Genomic DNA, 17,119 nt, shown 5'->3' with positions numbered 1-17,119 from the left:
AAATTGCCCACCTGTCTTGCTGTAGGAAGCTGCAGTTAATGTCGGCAGCCAGCATTTTTCATACCATGCCATAGGCTAGGCACTATTTTTTTTCTTTTTGGTATCATTAATCTACAATTACATGAGCAACATTATGGTTACAAGACTCCCCCTATCATCAAGTCCCCATAAGCACTATTCTTAATTGTTTTGTATAGACTCTTTAAAATCCCCATAACCACTCAATGAAACAAAATAGATGATCCTGCCACCCAGGGAGTGAAAATAACTTGCCCAAAGCTACTTAGTAACAGAGTCAGAGCACCCGTCTTCCTCAAGCAGAAATCGGACAAGCCATCTCTCTCCACCAGCCCAGATGTAGTGATTCCCAGTCCTGAGTTCATAGTATCCAGGCTTTCTCCACAACCCTCAAAAAGTACCCATGACCAGCTGCTCCCAGAGCTCTCCAGATAATAGGATTTTAAAAGTGGTATCTTAGGATCTTTTTTGAAACAGGTACTTAAGCCAATTTAATCTTTCTCCAGCTTAGGGGAACAGATGTCTTCCTGATCTCTTTCCCTTTATTTCCTGCATACTTTTACTTCTAAGGTTTGCCTCCACACCCCACCCCACCCACAACAATTAAGCACCCAAAGACCAACAAATCCTAGTGCTATCTTTTAGAATTTAAAAGGTGGATTTAAAAATCACACTCCTCCCTGTTAGCCCAAAGGAAGCTGAGAACATGAAGCTTTGGGCCTCGGGTGAATCTTTTATTATTTCAAAACAAGACAAACATTTTTTCAAGGATGGGTGCACACTCATTGTCACAAGCATGTTAGTATGTCTATGTTGCAAGAAAGCATGTGCTACAAGTGAGGCTATTCGTATTTTCAATAGCATTCTGGCAAAAATTAAAGACACTTCCAGTTGTGTCAAACATTTAATGAGTAAATTCTACTTCCTGGCTTTGGGTAAGTAAATGATGTCTTTCAGTGAAGTGGTAAAAAATAGATAATATGACGGCTGCTTCTTCAAACTGCCCTTTGCCCCAACGACCATCAGCCTCTTCGGTTACCACTGAACTTCTCAGCTATTTTCTGTAGTTCCAAATCCATGGCAGCCAAGTTTTCCAGCTCTTTTTCCTACAAAATAAAGAGAAGTGGAGTCATCAGGTCCCTGGTGAACTTATTTTGTTGCTGTTTGAGGGAGTCTGAACAGAAAGGGGGCTTTTTGATATGTTAAAGGCTGTATGAGACACCCTACATCGGTGGTTCTCAAAGTGTGGTCCCCTGACCAGCATAATCAGCATCATCAGGCAACTTGTCATAAATGCAAAGTCTTGTGCCCTGCCGGGGACCTACTAAGAAACTCTGAGGGTAGATCCCTCATGATTCTGATGCACATTCAAGTTTGAGAAACATCAACCTACATAATCAATATTAGGAAAAATCATTATTGAGGCAGGTACAGCTCTGATAACGTTTCCTCTCCTAGATGTAAACTGACTGTTGTAGTCCAATAGCTGATGAAGATGGCCCAAAGCAACTCATTTCTGTGTCACCTGTTCCTTCTTACCCTGGGAAACAGTGATGAAAAGTTAACTAAGACACCAGAACAGTGTCTTCAAGGTTGTCACCCTTGGCTGAACACTGAAGCCACCTGGGAGCTCTAAAATGTCCTGATGGCTGGGCAGCAATGCAGCACCACACACACAGAGTCCCCGGGCTGGGTCTCAGAGGGCAGTCATTTTTCAAGCCCTCCCAGTGATTGCAGTGTGCACTGACGGTTGAGAAGCTCGGCAATAGGAGGCAATGGGCAGGAATGTGAACAGTGGCTAGATGGTAGGAGGAAATCGAACTCAGAGGTTGTCTCTACCTGTTACTAGGGGTACTCTCTCATGATGATTAAATCCCACCAATTTCTCCCCATTAATATCAGATAGTCTTGAACATTTTAACATTAACCATCTTAAGTCAGTGTTAAACAAAAGCCCCACACTGTACCTCCTCCTCGGTCAGAACTCCCTGGCCAGCCCTGTCCTTTCCATTCTCTGCTGCATGGCGTGGGCTCGTGTGCTCCTCAGAGTCGTAGAAGCCTGGGAATTCGGCCGACTTCTTCCTGTAGTGAAGGAGCTGATCCAGTTCGGCCACTCTGTCATACTGCCTTTTCAGGTCCAGTTTGGGGGCGAGGTTTCTCTTCTCGTATCCCCAGTTCACCTCCTCCTCGAAGGGCCTCTTCTCCCACCAGTCATAGCTGTATTCCGGGAAGAAATTCTTCTCATTCAAGGCCAGCCCATTTTCCTCTTCACCCTCAGGGAAATTGTCATCCAAGTTGTTTTTTCTCTCAAAACGGCTGCTCTTCCACTGGGGAGGGTCGTCATCGAGGTAATTTTTGTCCTGGTCTTCCCACTCGCCTTGTGGGCGCCTCCTCGCCCTCTCTGCCTGGCTTCCGTGGGCGCGGCGGTATCCCTCACCCAAGAACCTCTTCTCCTCCTCCTCGTCTGGACTGGAGCGGGCCCCTGGCTGCCCCGCCCTGGCTCTGTGGTGGCGTGCCCCCTCACGGCCCCTCTCTTCCTCACTTGCCTCGCTGTGTCCGTGCGCCATGCTGTCAGGCTCTGGCCTGGGGTGGTTTCTCCTGCTCTCCTCCTCCTCCCGGCTCTCGTCACCGGGAGGCCTCGGAGCCCCGAACTCCTCACTTCCCCTGCCACCATGCCATCCCCCCTCCAGGTCCTCGGGAGCCTGGACGGGTGGGTAGCCCCTTACTTCCTCCCCGTATTCAGGTTCTTCCTCTGAAGCCCCGTGGTGGGCTGGACGGCGGTCCCTCTCCTCCCCGAAGCCGTCGGTGCCCACGTGGGAGTCCTCAGGCTGCTCTCGAGGCTGCCCCCTTTCCTCGGAGGGAGGTCTCCCGTCCTGAGAGGACCTGTCAGGCCTGGTCCTCCCGTGGTGGTGTCTTGGCCTCAAGCGCCGTTTGTCCACCTCCGGGCTGCCGTCTTCCTCACTTCCCTCGGATTCTTCCCAACTCCCAGACTGGCTTTTAGACCCCTGGGGATGGTCCTCCCGGCTCCTGGTGTCCTCTTCACTCTCCTGGCTGCTCCTCTCCCGGCTGTGTGTCTTCTCCTCAGGGGGCCCAGCAGATTGCAAATCGTACCTGGATACTAACCCCTCTCTTTTCTTAGTTGTAGCCTGGTTTCTTTTGTTGAAAAATGCATTTTGTGTCTCTCCCGGCTCTTCCAGTTGCTTCTCTTCACTGCCATCTTCCAAGCGCGCCCTTTCCTGGTATCTCCCTCCTTCTTCGTCCTCCCTGTCCCCCCGCTCATGCTCCTCAGACCTGGCTGCTTTTGCTCCTTTGGAGACTCGGCTGTCAGAGGCGTAGAGGCTCCCCCGGGGCTCGCCCCCCTCTGTGTCTGCCATGGTCAGCCCTCGGGGGTCCTCCTCCAGGGCTCCTGACTCCTCCCTACCGGAGGGCCTGGGGGCTTCCGAGCCATCCGCTGGGCCTCTTAACAATCTTACTTCAAACCTTGTGTTTTCATTTTCACTTTTCTCTTCATCTTTGACCTCTTTTCCACCTATAATGAAAATTGAAAAGAGTAAGTATAGCTTCAGAATTGCTTATATATCCACAAGCACTAGAGCCTCAGTGATCACTACAAATCCGAAGGACCAAGAAATATCACTTGGATGATTTTTTAAGTTAATTAAGAATAAACTTAGGTTCCTTTAAAAGCAAATGGTATGAAAGTCCTTTGGCTGTGTTTAAATCTAGTAATACACTAATAATTTTTTTCATTACACCCAACCAGCATGTCTCCTTGGTACTATCAATGATGAAATTGAAACCCAAATATAGATTTATGAAATATTAGAATTTAGAACCAGAAGAAACCTTAGAGTTCATCTAGTTCAACCTCCTCCTTTTGCAGAAAAAGAATCTTTGTGGTTCTTTGAGCTTCAGAGAGGCATAATTTGGGACCATTCTTTCTATAATTGCTCTAGGTTGGGGTTAAAAAGTTGGCATTGTGTAGTTAGTTCTAACTAGAATCCAGCTAAAGAAAGTTAAATAGCAAAAATGGGAAGTACCACTATTCAAAGGGGAATGAAAAATTTTTTAATTTTTAGTTTATCAGACTTTTATCTAACCAGCTGGTTAGATTCAATATAGAAGTAAGTGACAATATAACTTAGGCACTTGTGATAAAAAGGGTGTGTATTTCTTCCTTGAGGAAACTGCTCAACAGTAGAAGGGACCATTTCTTCCTTCACTAAGGTCCCATCTGCCCCCACATATTCTTAGATGGGGAAGATGAAGATCAGTGTACTGAGTTATCTTTGTGTTGCATGAGCCAACAGTAGATAGAATAACTGATATTTTAATTGAATGCTATTCCCTCCTATCTTTCCCAAACGTCAATAGCTCTTTTAATAAATCCTCTTTAATTCAAGGATATCCCATGGAAGGAGATATTCAGTTAACACTTCTGATCATTAGCTGGAAAGGGCATGGATCTCAACTTAAGTCACTGAGTGCAGATAGAGCTCCAGAAGCCAAGGCTGCTCACAGCTCTGGGACAACACCTGTGCTGTTCATCTTGGAAGCCACCACCTCGGTGGCTGTTGAGCACTTGAAATGTATCTGATCCAAACTGAGATGTGCTATAAGATACCTATAAGACTTTGAAGACTTGGTATAAAAAGAAGAATGTAAAATAGACCAGTTTTTTACATCGGTAATATATTGAAATATTTTGGATTTTATTGAATAATATATATCATAAATATATTGGATGTATAAAAATTACATATTACATAAAAATATTGGGTGAAAATAAAATATTTTATTAAAATTAACTTGTCTCTTTTTACTTTTTAAATAGAATGACTAAAAACTTTGAAATAATATTTGTGGTTCACATTATATTTCTATTGAAAGTCACTGATGAATCATTTTGAAGTGACATTTGCAAAATGGAGAAAATTGGCCTATTTTGTAAAAATGTCCAAGAACGAGTGGATGGCCTATACCTAGCCTGGCATAATAACACTCTCATATTTTATGAGGCAACTGAAATGTCCCTAAGCTTTCCCATCCAGTCCCCTGAGGGCCAACCCCTCACAAGTGCCTTTGTCTTTTAGGAGCCAGTGTGGCACTGGGATGGTGGCGCTGGCCAGTTAGGTACCAGGAGGCAGGGAGGCTTTGAGCAGATACTGATGCCACTCTGAGTCAGCTGAAATAGCCCTGAAGAGACAGGATCTCAGCTTCCCAGGGCAGGGGCTCTGTGGCCCCTTTCCTACTGCCTCCTGGTGAGAAACAAGTATTTTTATTTTTCCCAGTTAAATGTGTGTTGCCTGTAGCAGCTTGTGCCTGAGGCCTAGCACTTCCTCCTAAATTTAGCTTTCAGCCCCCGCAGGTGAGATCAGAGGAGGGCTGTGATTAGTAGCACCAAGTCATTGTCAATCTGTAGAATCAAGATGTGAAATTCATCCTTACTTTCAAGTAAAAAGAGGGAAATGCATTTTCCATTTCTAATTCTCATGTTGTAAGGATGGCCAATTTAACCGGGTCAAAGTGATTTTGTTAAGAAATTGGACTCCGTATTCCCTAAGGCATCTTCAAGCCATAAAACAATAATCTTCCCTACTCTCCAAATGCTCATTTGGTCAATAAAATGTATGCTGGCTCCAGAGACATGCCAGAGAGAGTGGAGTGGAGATGGAAATGGGCTACAGGTGGGATTCCGTCTGCGTGAAGGAATGAATGCGTGAAGGAATGAATGCATCCATCCAATGGGCGGAAAGCTCCACCAGTCTTCTTATCAGCTTAAGACATAATCAGCAGGAGACAGAAAATTGGAATGGGGCAGAAGCTACAAACAAGCATCCCAGAGGCGGGTTATGTTTGGCCTAAATAACATTTTTAGTAAATTCAAATTCAGAGGCAATACTTAAATACTGGGAGATACTGCTTAAAAATCCAAATCTGAACTTCTTTTGAAAAATCCCAAATCTGATAACAAAGTTTGTATTTCTCCGTTAACAGGGTTGAAACTGAGAAATATCTGCTTCCCCTCAGAAGGGGCAAGCATCCTCCTGTCACTTGCTATTCTGCCTTACTCCTTTGTTATCTGTCTGTCTGGCCCTGGCTGGTGTTTGAGTCTGTTTGGTGGTGGCCTGGGTCAAGATTACCCAGAGAAGAGAAATTAACACCCACTTCTGAATGAGCTGGAGGGAAGATGGTGTGATGACAGCTATTCTCAGGGGCATTAAAACATGCAGGAGAGAGGACGGTGCCCAGGGCAGAAGGGACATTCCATGCCTCCATTCCCTCCATTCCCCGGGGATGAAAACCTGGCTTTGGAAAACTATGTTGTGGTTTTTGTTCTTTGTGTTTTTTATTTTGTTTGGCTTGGTATGATAAGGAGTGGGAGAATCTAGAGTCTAAATATAAGTATAGATGCTAGACTTCCATTTTAACTTCTATTTTAATGGAAGAGCTCTTAAACTCTCCTGATCTCAGCATTGTGTGCGTCTTTGGGTATGATGTCACCAGGGCCCTGATGGACCTGGGTCATTTGATTTTTGTCAGTTTCCTTGAGGCTCTCTTAACAGACATCAAAGGACCTCAGGGCACAACTGATGATGAACAGAGGCTAGATCGCTATGGCCACAGCCTAAAGGCTGAGAATTTGATCTTGGCAGGCAAGCAGAGCCCTACTTTCAACAGCTTTTCCTAAGCAATCACGGTTCTTTTAAGACTTTAGTATTACAGACCCCAGAAGTTTGCATCTATCTAGTAAACAAAGAAATGGAAAGATGAGTTTGCCCAAAGGAGCAGCCTTTATTTAGTCCCTGTTACTCATTCCCTGTAGTGGCTGGAAAAGAAAGTTGGGGAGAAATTAAGAAGGAAGTTTGTAGACTGGGAGCAGTCTTTCTTCCACTGCTCATGGGGCCTCTACAGGCTTAGGCACCCACACCTGCTATGGTTACCTTGAAGTCCCCAACATGGATTGAATCCTGCCAGGTTACTCTTCTGGCCAATCACTAATATTGTTTTTACCGTTTTATGCACGAGGGGTCATGTGCAGCAATAGCAAGAGAGTATTGTTTTCAATGAGAGATTTTGAAGGTGAAACAAAATCCTCTATTTCAAGCGTACCTAAAAATTTAAAAGCAGGGAAAGACGTTGAGCAGACCAAATTTTTTTAATTTGTTTGAATCAGTTTGACTTCATACATAAAAAAGACTGACTAGTTTTATAAAATTGATCTCTTAATGTCAACTCCCAATGGAGACAGCCTATATCACTGTTCAAATTTTGTTTTCAACAGAAGATAATTTGTATAGAGAAAACATCACAGTCTAGATTCAGAAAGTCATTTCTCTGACTCACAGGATGCTGTTTCTACCCTCCCCCTATTGAGATCTCATGCCTGAAATTCCTGGTGCCATTTGGTGCTACCTCCCATTCTAATAAGCTCTGCATTAAAACAGCTTAAACAATCTGTCATGCAAAGAGGCCAGAAGTTTCTGAGTCACCTTTACAAGCTTCTAACATCTCACTGTCAGAAAAATACAAGGCAAAGAGAAGAATTATTTTAAAATCTCCTCCTATCCTTTCATCTTCCAACACTCCCAGAGCACTTAACCATCTCATCACAAGCAAGCACTCCCCACACCTCCCTCCATCCAAAGAAAGCCTAGAACCAAGGAATTTAAGGACTGATAGAAATTTCAAAGACCGTCACTGAACTCAACTCCCTCATTTTACTCTGAGTAAATAAGCCTGGAGAGGCAAGGAGTCTTTCTCCATGGTCACACAGTTATTAAGGGGCAGAGCAAGGACTAGAAGTCGTATCTTCTATCTCCCCAGATACTAGGCCGATCTGTGCTCTTCCCATTGCGTTATGCCCCCATCCCCATTCACTTGAAGGTAACATGGAAGGTGACACAGAGGGAGCAAGGAAAAGGGCCATTTCAGGGACAAAGATCTCCTGCAGTGCAGGCCACTCACTCTTCTTCAGGACTTGGCGGCACCCGGGGGTGACAGGCGGGGCGTTGGCCTCCGACAGAGCGTTTGAGAGGACCTCAATGATGCAGCGAGTCACCTGCAGGAGAGCCCGAAAGCAGATTAGTGTCCCTGAGACCACAGCCTGCTCCACCCTGAGCTGCTCTTGAGAGAGGCTTGGCCTTGCAGGGTCTTTGGGGCAGGAATGCAGATTTACAGGAGCATAATGAAACCTCCCAGGCTTCCCACAGAACAATACAAGGGGCCAGGTGCGGGTGGCCTGTGTCAAGGTTACCCAGAGAAGTGAAATTAACACCCACTTCTGAATGAGCTGGAGGGAAGATGGTGTGATGACAGCTATTCTCAGGGGCATTAAAACATGCAGGAGAGAGGACAGTGCCCAGGGCAGAAGGGACATTCCATGCCTCCATTCCCTCCATTCCCTCCATTCCCCGGGAATGAAAACCTGGCTTTGGAAAACGATGTTGTCTTTTTTATTTTGTTTGGTTTGGTATAATAAGGAGTGGGAGAATCTAGAGTCTAAATGTAAGTATAGATTCTAGACTTCCATTTTAACTTACCATTTCTTCATTGTGGTTCTTGTTATCCACTGGAATAGAACTGACCGCTTTGAAGGAAAAAAAGAATGGGAAACAAATTGGTTTTGGAGAACTGTGTGACCCTAAACTCACAAAATCAACCCCTCCGTCCACATATTACTTGGAGAGAGGGCAGAGTCAGAGCTGAGCACAGTGGAGATAGTTGGGGATGATTACTCCAGGAGCCATAATTCCCCCAGTTGTTACACACACACACACACACACACACACACACACACACACACACACACACACACAGTTGGGGATGATTACTCCAGGAGCCATAATTCCCCCAGTTGTTACACACACACACACACACACAGTTGGGGATGTTTACTCCAGGAGCCATAATTCCCCCAGTTGTTACACACACACACACACACACAGTTGGAGATGATTACTCCAGTAGCCAGAATTCCCCCAGTTGTTACACACACACACACACACACACACACACACACACACACACACACACACTTGGGGATGATTACTCCAGGAGCCATAATTCCCCCAGTTGTTACACACACACACACACACACACACACACACACACACACACACAGCCGTTTTCCCTAGCGATGAATGCTATCTCATATTCAGTATGAATCAAATCCAGACCACAGACAAGAGGAGCTTCTGGGATACTGACAACATTGTTTCTTGATCACAATGCTGGTTACATAGGTATGCTCAATGAGCGAAAACTTGATTAAACTGTGTACTTATGATCTGTGCAGTTTTCTACATGCATATTATACATCAATAAAAAGTTTAAAACAAACCTACTTTAAATGAAACCAGGGTACAGTCCTCAACCCAGTCTGCCTATCCGAAATCGATAAAGATTTGTGATTCCCTTTGCCTATTCCTGTCCCCAAGAACATACACTGCTCAAAACTAACTTCCTTTACAAAAACATGGCTGTAATTATCTCACATAATTATTTTGTTTTTACCTCCTTTGCCTCAACAAGTTTTCTTATACTTCTGAATCAGTATTTCGTTTCCTTTCCCCACATTGCCTGCAGCTTAATTCTACTAGTCTGTATCTAATTCTACTAGTACAGCATCAAGTTCATAACATCATATGCAAATAAGTGCTTAACAACTGGTTCATGAAGATATATTAAAAGGATTAATTTTAATTTATTTATATTTAATTTATATGAAATTATTCAAATTAAATTTATTTAAATTATATTTATGAGATTCTGCTTATTTTAAACCAGCAATTGAAGTGGGTTTTTTTTTTCTGCTTAGGAAATGCTTGAGTTGCTTTTAATTTTTCAGTGTTTTTTTTTTCTCTTTCAAATCTGCTTTGATTCTTTTATCTCTCACTTTGACTTTGTTCTGTCCAAGTGCTTTCCATTGGAGAAGCTCAAAGCTTTTACATACAAGCCCATCTGCGCAGTTCTCCTGGCACTCACTAGAAAAGCCAACTGCTATTATGACTGGAGAAGCTCAGTGTGAGAAACTTCTAGATCTCTGAGACAGGTGAGGAGCTAGCTAGAGCAAAAGCAAAACTCTCAGACATCAGATATGGAAGCTACTAAAATGCAGCTTATTTACAACCAGCAACCTGACTCTTCCTCTCAATATGTTTCCTCCCCAAACGTTTGCTCCCCAAGTCTCTTCTCTCTAATCAATTACGCAGCAGAGGGCTCAATTTAGAAATAAAATAATCTATTTTATTTGTCCACCTTACTGAATTTTCCTTTTAAAGCATGGCATGGGATCTACAATTATTTCAAGAGACCCAAAGTTATCTAGGATGTTAAAATCATTTGTAAAGTGTTTGAGAAGTGGCTAACAAGATCTGAAGACCCCACTGTCTTCCTGAAATGTAGTTCAGATAAGATCCAGATGGCCCACCGTTAGCACCCAGGGTCCAATATACTGGGACATTATTTTTACCCATCCAAATGGCTGTTATTTGGGAACATTCCCACTTTGGCTCTATTTCCACCTGAAATCTGTAAAATCCTCTGGAAAGAAATAATGAGTTTATCAGTCCTCTAATTAACTGGAAGGTGTCTAAAAATGTAGCTTTACTAAAACTTCTTTGTAACACAGTTGCTATCTATCTAATAACTTTTCTCTTTTTTTCACAAATGTAAAATAACTGTTTTTATTAATAACTGATATTGCCAAAATATTAAGTCATCAAATTTGGGAGGGGAGAAATATTTTTCTTTTGTTACTCAAAACAGTCAGTAGCTCATGTTTATTACAGAACTATCCTATTTCTCTGATTGAGGCTCTTCAGACATGTTTTTGATGAAAAGGAACTAGATTTCCTTATAAAAGTACATTTTACATCTTGGTGAGATATCTAAGTTCCATTGCATTTCTTCCAATAGAAACTGTGACAGCCAACTAATAATGAAAGATACATTATTCCCTTAGTTTAACTTATTTTTGTAAGAAATAAGATCCAGAAGGCACAAAGGAAAGCCCACTGATTATGATAAAAGTGAAGCAGTCAAATGGTAGAAAAATTTTCAAACAATATCATCTGATAGATCTGGAAATAACTTCCAAAATATTAATATCTCATAAGACTCTCAAACTGTTTGTATATAAAATAACAAGTTATAAAAAGCTATAAAATATAAAAAACATTTAAAACAAGTTATACAATAACAGATATAAAATAACAAGTTAAAGAAGCTCTGCTGAATGCAGGAACCATCTTACCTAGTATAATGTGGAATATAATTTAGCTACATCATTCATATTAATTTTTAAAGTGTACAATAGCTTCTGTAGCAAGGTGCGGATCTCTCCCCAGAAGCTCTTAGGGGCAGGAGATGAATGAGATGGTTTCCTGAGGTTTTCCTCAGCCCTGCGATTTTGCTAAATTACACACTCTGCTTGAAGACTACCATGTCTCATTTCCAGGCATTGTTGGGAGGCAGGAATGGGCAATGACTGCTAATAGGTATGGAATTTCTTTCTGGGGTGACAAAAGAGTTCTGAAATTTGATAGTAGTCACACAAAATGAATATACTAAAAATCACTGAAATATGTACTTTAAAAAGGTTGATTTTTATGGTGTGTGAACTATATAAAAATTCAAAAGAATTTTTGAAAAGAATGGAATGTCTCCATTTTAGTTGATATTAAAATATGAACTCTTAAAATATTCTCTTGTGTAAGAGAGCTATAAGTATTTTACCACTGTCATTAAATGAATCTCATAAATGACATGGTTTTGTGGTCTATAGCACAATGTAGAGCATATTCTTTTAAACAATTTCTTTCTGAAAATATTTTGACCAGAAAGGACTCTAAATATTCATTTGGTTTTCTTTAATTAAATTAAGAATATTTATAGGCAATTTTTAACAATGACAAGAATTTTAGAAAATTCTGAATGCATGTAGCTTGCAATAACACAAATTACCACTGGCTTACATTTTGTCTCTACATTTGAATGAAAGCTTCATTTTCACGGATGGCAATACCTCCTCCATTCTAGTTGCGAATCTCAATCTCAGAAAAGAAGAATATTCTATGAAGTTAATAAACAGTCAAATAAAACCTGTTTAATCTGGTGGTGGCATAGTTACTTCTCAATGATCGCAACACACACACACACACACAAATTTTTCACATCTCTAGAGATCATTTCTTTGAGATTCAGAGTAGTTTGAAAGATTAATCCCACAACTTTCCACACATAAACACTGTCAAATGTCTACTACTTAAAATTTCATCCTTCCAAGTTGACTAAAATGTTCTTTCTTACTACTCCAAGGATATTTTTGTGGTTATTTTATACTACTCATGTTTTCTGAGCACTAAAGTCAAAACATCTACCGCAGGTACCATTAATACGTTTAAAATGGATTGTGTGTGAAATAATCTCTCCCCAGAGACAGAAGGTACAAAAAAGTTACATTAAACCTGTACATACATACTCATGAACCTACATACACATATTATATACGTACATGTTAAGCCCTCAAGATGAGTACAGAGAGCATGACATTTTGGAAGTGAGCACAGAACGTGAGGTTTCCTTATTTTCTTTCTATTTACAGGAAAACTCAGATATGAAGAGACTGAGCTGCGAAGCCCTCTGGCCTTTTGCACATCAGACAATGGGGTGGGGAGTTGAAGGAAAACGCCCAGGGAAGAGAAGAAATTGAAGAACCTCAAGCAAGAGGGAGAAACCTTCCATCCAACCCTCCTCCCTCTCTCCCGCCCGTCGAGACGCCCTCCGGGAAGGAGGAGGCTGGCGCTGTCCGCGGTGCTGAAAGGCGCGCCGCGTCCACTCACCGGCCACCAGCACCGCTCCCAGGAGGCCGAGAAGTGCTGCGGGCTGCATGGCCCTGCTCACTCGACTCTGCCAGAAGAGGACGGCGACAGGACTGGTTTGAGATGCGGCCGGAAGGGGAGTTGAAGATGCTCGGGGAAAGCAGCTGTGCTTCCCGGTCCCCGCGGTGTGGCGCGGTTGGCGCAGGCCCCGCTCTTTTAAAGGGCAAGCCGGGGCCGCAGGGCCGGGAGAGGCGGGCACCCAGGAGGCGGCGCCCCGCGCGCAGCCTTGACGTCACGAGGCGGCGCGGGGAGTGGCGGCGCAAGTGGGAGGGAATTTACGGCGGCCAAGTAGCCTGGGTGCTCTGGGCCCGGAGCTGGGGTGAGGAGTAAGGCGGACCGAGGAATAGAAGAGTGAGGGGAGGTAGTGCGAACACGAGACAGCGGGAGGTGGGGAGGTCCGGCTCAATTGCCCAAGCTCGTTCCTCAACGACCCCTGACCCGAACCGCAACACACACAAACGCGCACACACCTCCAAATCCAAAAGCGTATGTTTGAAGCTGTGTGTGCTGTGCGGTTCTGTTGAGAGTGTGTCTATGACTGTGTCTGTTTTGTTTCCACTACCCAACCAAGGATAAGACTCCTACTAGCTAGAGAGGACTAAAAGGTGGAGGGTAATGGAAAAGGGAATGATGGCTTTAAAAATAAAAGGTGCAGTTGGAGAATTTAGAACCTGCCGTTCCTTTATACTTCTGGTCTTAAATCTATCTACCTACCCATTATCCTATCATCTATCTATATCTATCTATCTATCTATCTATCTATCTATCTATCTATCTATCTATCTATCTATCCTATCATCTATCAATCATCTGTCTACCTATGTATCTATTATCTACCATATATCTATTGTCATCTATCTATATTATCTACCTACCTATCTACCTTTGTACCATAGGTGACTCTCCCGCATATCATATAACATGTACGCAGTAAAAAAATTAAAAACTCAGATGGTAAAAAAGGGTTTATTATTATTTTTTAAAAAGGGTTTATTATAAATGTCTCCCTTCCACCTCTGTCTGCCCAAATTCCCCATTTCCTCTCTGCAGTCAACATGACTTAGCCACTTTCTGTTGTTTAAGCTTAATTTACTTTGTAACAGGCACAGTTGCCTCTTCTTTTGAATGGCTGCACAGTACTTATATTGACTGTGTTAACCAGAATTTATTTAACCAGTACCCTTTCTGATGGGCACTTATTTAGATTGTTACCTTCAGGATTCTAATTACTCCTTTACACAGAGTGCTAGTGTCAGGGGCAGGAAATGGAATAACCTGCTTGTTGGATCCCATTCATTCCATATGCTCTATGCATCCTCTCTTGCTTTAAAATTTAAATAGGGAAGTATTTTGTTATTGCATGTGAGAGGAAGGTGAAAACATCTTGCAGTGTATTTTTGATGTGGGTTCTCTCAGTCTAATGAAGAATCAGGAAAAAAAGCAAGCAAGTGCCCTGCACTGAAGAGAAACATTCCAGAATCATCTCTGTTAACACAGGTTTTGTTATCTACAGAAAAAAAGGTGTTGAATGAGGGCCCTTCTCTGGGTGCTGATTTAGGAGAAGTTCTTCCTCTACTGTTGAAATTACATAAGGGTTCCAACCCCTCTTTTATTTATTCATTCATTCATTCATTTATTTATTTATTTATTTTTGAGAGGGCATCTCTCATATTTATTGATCAAATGGTTGTTAACAACAATAAAATTCTGTATAGGGGACTCAACGCACAATCATTCATCAACCCCAAGCCTAATTCTCAACAGTCTGAAGCATAACGAACAAGTTCTTACATGGTGAACAAGTTCTTACGTAGTGAATAAGTTCTTACATGGTGAACAGTGCAAGGGCAGTCATATCACAGAAATTTTCAGTTTTGATCACGCATCATGAACTATAAACAATCAAGTCAGATATGATTATTCGTTTGATTTTTTATACTTGATTTATATGTGAATCCCACATTTCTCCCTTATTATTATTATTATTTTTTTAATAAAATGCTGAAGTGGTAGGTAGATGCAAGATAAAGGTAGAAAACATAATTTAGTGCTGTAAGAGGGCAAATGTAGATGATCAGGTCTGTGCCTATAGACTAAGTATTAATCCAAGCTAGACAAGGACAGCAAAACATCCACAGATGCAGAAGATTTCTCTCAAAACGGGGGGGGCGGTGAGGTTCTAAGCCTCACCTCTGTTGATCCCCAATTTCTCACCTGATGGCCCCCCTGCGACTGTGCCGGTCTTAGGTTGTTCCTCCCTTGAGGAATCTTATCCGTCTCTGGCTAACCAGTCATCTTCTGGGGCCATACAGGGAAATGTAAAGTTGGTAAGTGAGAGAGAAGCAATATTCTCTTTGAAAAGGTTAGCTTTTTACTTCTTTGCAGATTTATGCCCTGTGGCTTCTATGCCCAGTATTTGTCTTGAGATTTCTTTCCCACTTGGAAGAATTATGATACTCGGTAATTTTCTATATGAGACACGAATTCTAAAAAGGGTTGTAATTAGGAAGGAAGAAGAAAAGCTATAGAAGTAGCAGACGGAAGAAAACTTGGGAAGATTGATTATTTCTTTGACATATCTTCTTGTAGAGTAACATAAGCATGTACAGGTTTTAACAAACTACTAATTAAATTGTGTACACACATTAACATAATAGGAATACAGCTACATAACAAAAGCAGACCTACAATTACCAGCCATCTCCAGTGTAACCAAGAAAACCAGTTAGGTACCCTAGGCATTTGTGAAAACTTATCAATGATATGATGGATATTGTCTAACTGAATTTGAATAGTTTGAGAAAAATCAGACAAATTAAAACAACACATTCCTGGGAACTGTTCACATCCCATATGTTCTTTTAACAGTAGATAGTCTATAGTCGCACGATTTTGGAGCACTGCAACTTGCACTTCTCCTAATTCTTGTTTGAGTTCCGACAGTATAGATCCAGTCAAATTTGTTGTTTTACTGTGTGCACATCTTTTATTTATTTTTATTTTATTTTATTTTATTTTGGTGTCATTAATCTACAATTACATGTAGAACATTATGTTTACTAGGCTCCCCCCTTCACCAAGTCCCCCCCACATACCCCTTCACAGTCACTGTCCATCAGCATAGTAAAATGCTGTAGAGTCACTACTTGTCTTCTCTGTGTTGCACACTCCTCCCCGTGCCCCCCCCACACTATATATGCTAATCGTAATGCCCCCTTTCTTTTCTTCCCGCCCTTATCCCTCCCTTCCCACCCATCCTCCCCAGTCCCTTTCCCTTTGGTAACTGCTAGTCCATTCTTGGGTTCTGTGATTCTGCTGCTGTTTTGTTCCTTCTGTTTTCCCTTGTTCTTATACTCCACGTATGAGTGAAATCATTTGGTACTTGTCTTTCTCCGCCTGGCTTATTTCACTGAGCATAATACCCTCTAGCTCCATCCATGTTGTTGCAAATTGTAGGATTTGTTTTCTTCTTATGGCTGAGTAATATTCCATTGTGTATATGTACCACATCTTTATCCATTCATCTACTGATGGACATTTAGGTTGCTTTCATATCTTGGCTATTGTAAATAGTGCAGTGATAAACATAGGGGTGCATATGTCTTTTTCAAACTGGAGTGCTGCATTCTTAGGGTAAATTCCTAGAAGTGGAATTCCTGGCCAACCCCTCTTTTAAATGCATGGACTGTCAATAGTGCTTTGAAATCACCACCTTCCAGGAGCATCTGCATTCCAGTTTCCCAGCAATTTCCCTCTTTTCTTGGTCCCTTAAAAAGCAGAGGGTTAAAAATGTTAATGTCATCTTGTGGCTTCTCAGACTTGGCTGGGGCTGAGTTTATTACTCATTAAGAAACCTTTCCATTATTGTCCATTGGTACACAGCCAGTTCCTATATTTGGACTTACCTTTCTTTTTCCCTCATTATTTTACAAACTTTTACATTTTTCCTTTCACACTTAGATCTCTATGTAACAACAACAGCAAAAAATGTGAGGGGTTGGGGGGCTTTGAGAGGAGCATTTCTCAGTAATTCTCTCCAAGCAGGATGGCAGAGGAAAGCCAGTGTTTTCCTTAGGAACCAGAGCTTAGAATAAACATGGTATGAAACAGGGATATAGTCTTTTTTTTTTTTAAACCATATCACCACCTAATTGTTCTGGGAATTTTTTATTGAAGTGACCATCCTTTCCCACCTGCTCTGTAGTAAATATTACTAT

General features: G+C 42.0%; 1 protein-coding gene across 1 annotated transcript; it reads right to left on the bottom strand.

The window, feature by feature from the left end:
- Positions 1-731: 731 nt before the first annotated feature.
- Positions 732-13,110, bottom strand: CHGB (chromogranin B). Its single transcript, XM_037017529.2, has 5 exons — positions 12,864-13,110; positions 8,562-8,608; positions 7,987-8,080; positions 1,986-3,547; positions 732-1,124 (listed from the first exon to the last, which is right to left on the bottom strand). Exons 1-5 carry the CDS (start codon positions 12,910-12,912, stop codon positions 1,041-1,043), a joined length of 1,836 nt encoding a protein of 611 aa, XP_036873424.2. The 5' UTR covers positions 12,913-13,110; the 3' UTR covers positions 732-1,040.
- Between the last annotated feature and the right edge of the window lie 4,009 nt (positions 13,111-17,119).

This window comes from Manis javanica, chromosome 5 (genome assembly GCF_040802235.1).
Source record: "Manis javanica isolate MJ-LG chromosome 5, MJ_LKY, whole genome shotgun sequence".
Taxonomy (NCBI): Eukaryota; Metazoa; Chordata; class Mammalia; order Pholidota; family Manidae; genus Manis; species Manis javanica.
The sequence above is the reverse complement of the archived record's forward strand: the minus strand, read 5'-3'. Positions and strand labels throughout refer to the sequence as shown.